This window comes from Trichinella spiralis, assembly GCF_000181795.1.
Source record: "Trichinella spiralis strain ISS 195 chromosome Unknown Scfld1, whole genome shotgun sequence".
In the NCBI taxonomy this organism is placed as follows: domain Eukaryota; kingdom Metazoa; phylum Nematoda; class Enoplea; order Trichinellida; family Trichinellidae; genus Trichinella; species Trichinella spiralis.
In genome coordinates, this window is record NW_003526940.1 from 1,914,685 (window position 1) to 1,922,334 (window position 7,650).

The following is a 7,650-nucleotide window of genomic DNA, read 5'->3' on the forward strand; positions in this document are numbered from 1 at the left end:
AGTTCATCAAATCTGCCGGCTTGGCATAAGAACTGATTCTATGCATAATCAGGGATTGAAGAATAAGGTTAGAAGGTAATGGCTTTAGCATTCTTCCTGGTAACTTCTTTCTGCTGGTAGCTCTTCTTTTACTTCTTTCTACAGATCTTTTTCACCCTTATATATTCCATTTCTCTTTATTATTTCACCGATTTTATAAATATTCAATCATTATTTGTACTGAAATTACGTTAAATTTGTTTCAACTATTCGATGACGTTACATAAACATTGAATTGCTATTTATTTGCATTATGTTGGTGGCAAAAAATTTGAATTTGGAGAGTCTGAATCATAAAATAAAAATCGACATTGTAAATCGCTTCTTTAGTCTTTAAAAATAACATATTGAAAATTTTCTGCTTCATCTTTATTTGCATTGCGTATTTCATAAATGAGATGTATAACCTTAATATTTTTCCAATGTAAATTCTACAGAACAATATTTTGTATATTTTGTTTTTTTACTTTAAAAATAAACATTTTATGGCATTCTTTTTATAAATTCAGATAATTAAACACATACAGCAATTATTTAATTAAACATCTGAACAAAGAACGCTCGACTCTACTATACTATAAAAACCGCGTTTTACAAAATAAAAATCATTCTCTTCACGAAATCACAATTAATACAATGCAAGTTTTAGCAGCTTTTATCTTCTTTTTCATGGCTGTTATGCCTGAAATCAATGCAGATTCGGTATGTTTGTAAAATTATGCAGAGTTTAAATTATATTCGACTATTTCTCTCTCATTCAAATCAATGTTTAATAAAAACATGTAAAGTTCACCGAATTAGGCATATCAGAATATTCATAATTATAACTTGCATTTAATTTTTCCAAATTTTATTCAAAATGCATTTCTATATTGAATTGCTTTCACGTAAGAGCACTGATAAAATGTAGCATTACTTATTACAACCTTGATAATAATAGTGGAATGATAAATGTGGTAATCATTCCTAAGTATTATGCATCATTAAATTAGTTTATTCTTTATAATGATTAGTTGTTTAGAGTGCATTGGAAGAAGCCAAAGATTACATTTACCAATCTGATTTGCAAAGCGGTAAAGGCCATTTCCGCAGAGTTCTCGACGTAAAGGATGTCGACAGAAGTGAAGGATTATCCTTAACAATAGATGCTCTTTCAACTACATGCCAAGTGTCATCAGAAGTATGCAAAATTTTATTTTAATGTAAAACCTCTAACGCGTTGTTATATTTCAGATTAGTCAAGAACAGGTGTATTCTGATGAATGCCCCATCACGAAAGTGGAATACGACGAAATAGAATGCCATTTGAAGCTTGACCATTCTAAAACTGGCCAGCTGGAATGCACATATTATGGAGCATAAACTATAATGATAAAATCGTTTGCTGCTATGTTGGTGTAAAATTGAAATTTGCTGTTTTGAAGACTAACGAAAATAAAATCTAATACTTTTTTGCAATTGTATTTTCACTTTTCAAGAATTCCAATATGTTCAAATTTTTATACAGCAAAAATTTTATAATTTTACAAGAAAATATAATATGAAAAATCCTACTGCTTGCAATTTTGTTGATTTACATTAATTTAATAGAACCTTAAGCATAAAACAAATTCTATGAGCATTTATCAAAAGGGCATTCATATATCCAAGTAAACGGTGAGTGTTTTGTCCAGTATATGAAAATAAATTTTCCGTACGTAATACAGACAATTTTTTAATTAAAAAAATTAATAAATCTTCTCTGTTGTAAATAAGCCTAAAAATTAACGTAACTATGTACAGCTAATCTTTGGAATGTAAAATGACGCGCCAATAATACTTGAATCGATGGATAATTGTTTTACATATGCATGGTTATTTTTGGTAATTGTTTATTATTTGTGAACAGTTCAAATTTAATGTTAATGTAGGTTGTGCAACTATTATAATATCAAATTTCTCGGTTACATTCATCGCACATATGCTCATTTTAATAATTTTCAAGTTTTCAATCAAGTTTTAAAATATAAATAAACACTGACATACAGATTCAAGATTAATTTGCATCTCATTGACGTTAAAAATGATTGTGAATTGTGAAAAAATTTACCACGGCAGTTTTCATGCACAGCTTTGAACATATCTTAATAAATAAAAAGGACAGTAATTAAATTTAGAAAATTTTCTTATTGTTGAATGAGTATAATTATTCATTATTGCAATTTATGAATAATTATAATGATGAGTGATTTTACTGAATTTTGCACATTACAATTCAACTGCTTTTGTTTTTCCTTTTCCAATTGTTTATTTATTACTCATTTTGTTATGTATAAATTATCATCAACATTACTATTAATGCTAGTGATAGTAGGTATTGTATAAGGACATACATTTGTCTATTGTCATAAATGCAAAAAAAATTTACAGCTTCATTCGTATTTATCCTCTGTCTCGTAGATCAGAGTATGATTATGTTGATAGAAAATCAAATTTAAAAAATAAGAGAAAATAAGACGAAGAATGAATTAGCGAAAAATATAAATACAAAAGAGGTTATTTTTCATGTGACATTCGTTTCAAAAAAATCATAATTCACAAATTAATCTTGAATCTCCAAGTCTGTGTTTATTTATGTTTTAAAACTTGATTGGAAACTTGAAAATTATTAAAATGAGCATATGTGTGATGAATATAACCGATAAATTTGATATTGTTAAGAAAAATTAACAAAAACTAGTTGTTGCAAACAGAATACTGTCAGAAAAAGCGGTTAATTCAGATTATATAAATTTACAGTTTTATACAGCTGTGCAGTTGATTTTAAAAATTCCAAAGGAATTAAATTTTTAAAAAGATGATCCGTTTTTGTCTTCTGACTCAAATTACACTAATTTATTGTGCTCATTTGCATTATGGCGCTCCGTTTTTGGACTATAATTCACAACAACTTCAAATTGTCAGTTGCAGCAAGGCTGAAAGAATTGTCAAATTTATTCAAAACGTTTCTAGCGTGGAATCTTTAAATCAGAAAAACAACCTCAGGGCTGCTATTTCTTGTACTATGAATTATGTTCTTGATGAATTTGTTAAAAAAGATTTTCAGGTAATTAATCTCTTTTCATTTAAAATTTGCCAGCATTTCTGTTTTTGTAGTCCTCTGCATTCGTTTATTCCCTAAAATTTTATACAAATTATTGAAATTTAATTATTAGAAATGGGAAACTTTTAAGTTGTAAAAATAAAAAAATCATGCATACAGTAAAAAGGAGGAAATAAATAAATATATATATGTGAATTTTAGTTGAAGAAGTGTCATTGGATGAAAATGCAAAATCTTCAAATTGATTCTGATCATCTTTTGTTCTGTTTTGAAGATAAATTTGTTTCTGCATTGAAAATTGACTTCTACAAGTATTCCTCTCAATTTATTTAACACCTGTTATTATATTTTTTTTTATTTAGAAATTTCTTGAAATGCTGTATCATTGATGAAAAGTATACTGCTATATGCAAAAATGACAATATTCAGAAATTTTATAAAATTCCCATCTTGGCTTCTCAGATCGAATTTAGTTAAGTCATTTTATTGCAACTGAAAAATTATTCAACTTTAAAAAATTATTTATTATTAGATGTAGATTAAATTGAAAAAATTATCATTGTAAGAATAATCAAATTTGGATAAATTTAAATTTTTAGTCATCGATCAGTCATCTTTCAAATTAAAATTATTCATATTCAATTTCAACTTTAGAAAGAACGTGTGGACATTCGAATATTGCTTACGCAGTGGTGAGTTATCTGTAATTTTTATACCATATTATTTTTCAATGATAATTTCATTGACTTTAGTGATTAATATGTATTCATAATTTTGTTCACAATACTGACTTTGAAAGTGCATTCAAGTTCAAATATAACAAAAATATGTTCCTAAAAATAAAAAGTGAAGTCATAAAAAATAATGTTGTAAATACAATTTGAATTTAACTCAGTTATGAAGCATTCTATAATTGAATATTTTTTAGAGTATAATAATAAACGGATAATCAAAAAATGGAAGCGAAGTAATAACTCCAAAATTCAAATTCGAGCAAAACGTCAATATTTTATTCCAAACGCTTACGATGTCTATAGTTCTCTCGGTGGCTTCGATATTTATGACCATCAGGCATACAGTATGGTGAATAAATTTGGTGCAATTAGTTTTAATTCGGTGTTTTTTCTTGTGTTCAATTGTTTTTTCAGCTGTTGGGACCATGGATTCGTTGATCAATGATTTGAAAACTATTTGTCGATTCAACAGTCCTTCCTGTGACATTTTGTCAACAGAAGATATCCTGCATTCAGCATTCTGGACCCGGATGCCCCCAAACATAAACGCCAATTACATTAACGATCGAGCAGCTATTGCTATAACAGCTATATGAGTTGCGCCTTTGAAAATAAAATAAACAAATTTGTTTTGCATTTTTGGGCACAGAAATTAATTAAATTACGTACTGCTATTATTTGCTTATTTTAGAAAGCAATATTTAAATTTAATTGAAGCTGTGTGTTTTGCAAAGCATTGTGATAAACTTATTTTGACACTAAAATTTATATTGCTTTTTTGCCATAATAATAATAATAACAGTTGATTGAAAGATACGTATTGAATTTACTTTGAGCAGTAAAAGCGGAAAATTTTAAGCTTTAATTAATTTTTAACAGTATGACTTTTTTTCATTCCGAGCAGCACAATTTTAACATTATATATGAAATTTGTAATTTAATAATTCATAAATGAAATTAATATAAAAGTAAATGCTATTGAAAGTAACGTTTATGTCATATTTTTGTATGCGCAGTTGCAAGATAAATTGAAGTGAAGTAAGACATTTGCAAAATGCTTTTGTTCTTTTATTCTTTCATGGAAACTTATTTTCAAAAGCTAAATATTCACCACTGACACTGGCATCATGTAGATAGAATTGAATAATTTACAAAGATCGAAAGATGCATGCAAAATGGAATGCATTCATGGACGCTTAAGACAAAGACGAGATCTATTTACATTAAATTAGAACAAAAGTGATGCATTTAGCATTCGATTTACTCATTTGCATTATTCATAAAAGTAGACTTCTTTGTTGTTCAGTTCAACTTTAAGATGGTATTTTTGCAAAGATGAAACTGAATTTTCAATAATTTTCCTCCATCAATGGAATTGTTTCCTCGCAATTAACATTAATAATTATTCAACGATATTCATTATTGTTACAACTTTATCGCTTGCTTGAATTAATGCGAATCAATAAACATATAGATAGTACGGTTATCCACTTTCTACGTATGGATATATTTTTCATTCATTTACAAATTATGCAAAATTAATTTCATGCACTCGAAACAGGCATTCACTTACGTTGCATGAATTTTATAGATTACCAGATGATAGATAGTTTTAGCAATTATTTTCGATATGTACTTTGGGTAAAAAATTCTCATAAATTGGAATTGCAACAAGTCATCTGTTATTTCAACTATAATTTAAGATTTAAATTATACTGCATTGTAAACTTTAAAATTGCCACTGCCAGCTTTTTAATCAATCAACCAATGTGTCCTACGTGGATTACAATGCTTACAGTACAGTTCAATATTCAACTGTTCTGAAAGCTTAATTAATTAATTTTTCGATTCATTTCTTTTCTTATCTTATCTATTGATAAACTTACGATAAAAGTAAATAAATTTTTTTGATTTTCTAAAAAACTGTTTCAGTTATTTAAAAAAATTATGAATGAGAATAATTTTATTACAATTTTAGAACATTATTTTTTACAACAAATTACCCATTAAATGATATATTTAATTGGTTCAAATTAAATGCGTTTTCTATTTGTCATTTACTCTTGTAATGAAACTTCAAAAAATTGAATAATCGACCATTTTTTTCAGTTAAAAAATATGGAAATTTTTGAATTTATTGTGACAACCTTATTTTGATTTGAACCTGGTTTAAAAATGTCTTGTTTTTTCAATTTTTTACCAGTTTGTGCATGTTGGACATTTTGGAAAATTTAATCTTTTTATTAAGTTCTATACCGCCTCCAAGCGTTCCTAAAAGTCTCGGTTTATCAATTTTATTTCATCATTTATTTGTTGTTTCGCAAATTTACAAATGCTTTACGATTATTAATAATAATAAATCATTATGAATCATGTGATTGTGACATAGGAATGGCAAAATGAACTTGCACAACCGATTGTTACGTTAAATTTGTTGATAATTTTTCAATAAGCTATTCTATTGTTCGTTTGCATAATGAAAATTTACATTCATGAATATGTAGTATTTGATGGATTTTATATTAAGATTGAATGCTATATTTGCGTAAGGGGCATTTCATTGTCTAAATGTGTGTAAGTCGAGAAAGCATTTCATCGACCATCGACCAAATTCAGAGGTGATGATGATGAGCTGATAATGAAAAACTGTTGTCAGCAAAAGTATTATAAATGAGAATTTTTGTATATTAAAAATAGCATATGTCATAGCAAAGAGATGACAATTGGATTTATGAGATGAAATTTGAAAATTCTATGTTCAAATTCAAAAAAGATAATTTCATTACTGACTGAAATTCATCAAAAGATGATAATATTTCAAAAAAAAATTATTATGATAATAAGAATAATAAAACAAAATAAAAGGATACAATAAAAACAGAATGGGAATGGTGGAGTAAAGCAACAAGAAGCCGATGACGTCATCGGTAGCTTGTTGTGCCAACAAGTAGCAATTAAATGGAAGACGTGAGACAGCATTTGCATTATTAAACAAACGACGCAGCAGTTTTGACCGTGTGCGTTTGTTTGAGCGAAAAATGAACTTTGTTCACAATTGTAATGCCACTTTCACCAGTTTAAGAATTGTTCGATTCGTCGAAACGTTCCAATCAACTGAATATTTTATTTAAAATTCCGCTTAAACTTTAAAATGCAAACTGATCCATTATTATCATTATCATTCTTCATCCGCATAAGCGGCTTTCATTTTTCAAAATTCTACTCTACATATGCTTTTCCTTTTCTCTCATTAATCCATCATCATCATCATCACGGATCTCAGCTTCATCTGCGACAATACTCACCTTGAACATTAGCTGCTTCACTTTGAAGGTATATTTGATTCAACAGTTGTATTTGTTTAGATAAAGTTGAATTTATTAATAAAACAATTACTATACAGCTCATTATTCATTATGCTTTCTCCTTTTTTTTAAATTAATTTCATTAAATACTTTTTCTGTGTTGTAATAAAAATGAAATTTCTACCAGAATTTATCAATAAAAGCTATTTTAATTAAAATAAAAATGTAAATAAAAGCCGTTGAGATTTTTGAACACTTTTTTCGATCACTTAAAACAATCAAACAGCAATAAAAAGCGGTCTAATAAATGAGTAAATTGCTTTTGAAAGGAAATTTCCTTTTGGCCATACGAATGGTCATTTATTTTAATTTTTAATTGTCAGAAAGGGCATTTGGTTCATAAAACAACAAAAAGGAAGTTCAATCCCAAAGCATAGTAATTCCTTTTTTTTTCTTTGATTTATTTGATGATAATTATTAAAAATATTAA

At 27.3% G+C, this 7,650-nt stretch overlaps 2 protein-coding genes across 2 annotated transcripts; both read left to right on the forward strand.

Annotated features, from left to right (window-relative positions):
- The first annotated feature begins 655 nt into the window (after positions 1 to 655).
- Tsp_12160 (conserved hypothetical protein) lies at positions 656 to 1,496 on the forward strand. The gene is made up of 3 exons (XM_003381857.1): positions 656 to 741; positions 1,061 to 1,219; positions 1,273 to 1,496. Exons 1-3 carry the CDS (start codon positions 676 to 678, stop codon positions 1,399 to 1,401), a joined length of 354 nt encoding a protein of 117 aa, XP_003381905.1. The 5' UTR covers positions 656 to 675; the 3' UTR covers positions 1,402 to 1,496.
- A 1,379-nt stretch (positions 1,497 to 2,875) lies between these two features.
- Tsp_12159 (hypothetical protein) lies at positions 2,876 to 4,451 on the forward strand. The gene is made up of 6 exons (XM_003381858.1): positions 2,876 to 3,124; positions 3,323 to 3,432; positions 3,484 to 3,593; positions 3,776 to 3,817; positions 4,050 to 4,226; positions 4,270 to 4,451. Exons 1-6 carry the CDS (start codon positions 2,876 to 2,878, stop codon positions 4,449 to 4,451), a joined length of 870 nt encoding a protein of 289 aa, XP_003381906.1.
- Positions 4,452 to 7,650: the final 3,199 nt, after the last annotated feature.

What these genes read in the sequence shown, in the direction of transcription:
- Tsp_12160 (XM_003381857.1), top strand. Translation starts at nt 676, where the DNA reads ATGCAAGTTTTAGCAGCTTTTATCTTCTTTTTCATGGCTGTTATGCCT. An exon ending in CTGAAATCAATGCAGATTCG is followed by an intron (nt 742 to 1,060) that starts GTATGTTTGTAA and finishes TTAGTTGTTTAG; the next exon opens with AGTGCATTGGAAGAAGCCAA. An exon ending in CATGCCAAGTGTCATCAGAA is followed by an intron (nt 1,220 to 1,272) that starts GTATGCAAAATT and finishes GTTATATTTCAG; the next exon opens with ATTAGTCAAGAACAGGTGTA.
- Tsp_12159 (XM_003381858.1), top strand. Translation starts at nt 2,876, where the DNA reads ATGATCCGTTTTTGTCTTCTGACTCAAATTACACTAATTTATTGTGCT. An exon ending in TTGAAAATTGACTTCTACAA is followed by an intron (nt 3,433 to 3,483) that starts GTATTCCTCTCA and finishes TTTTTTATTTAG; the next exon opens with AAATTTCTTGAAATGCTGTA. An exon ending in GAATAAATTTGGTGCAATTA is followed by an intron (nt 4,227 to 4,269) that starts GTTTTAATTCGG and finishes TTGTTTTTTCAG; the next exon opens with CTGTTGGGACCATGGATTCG.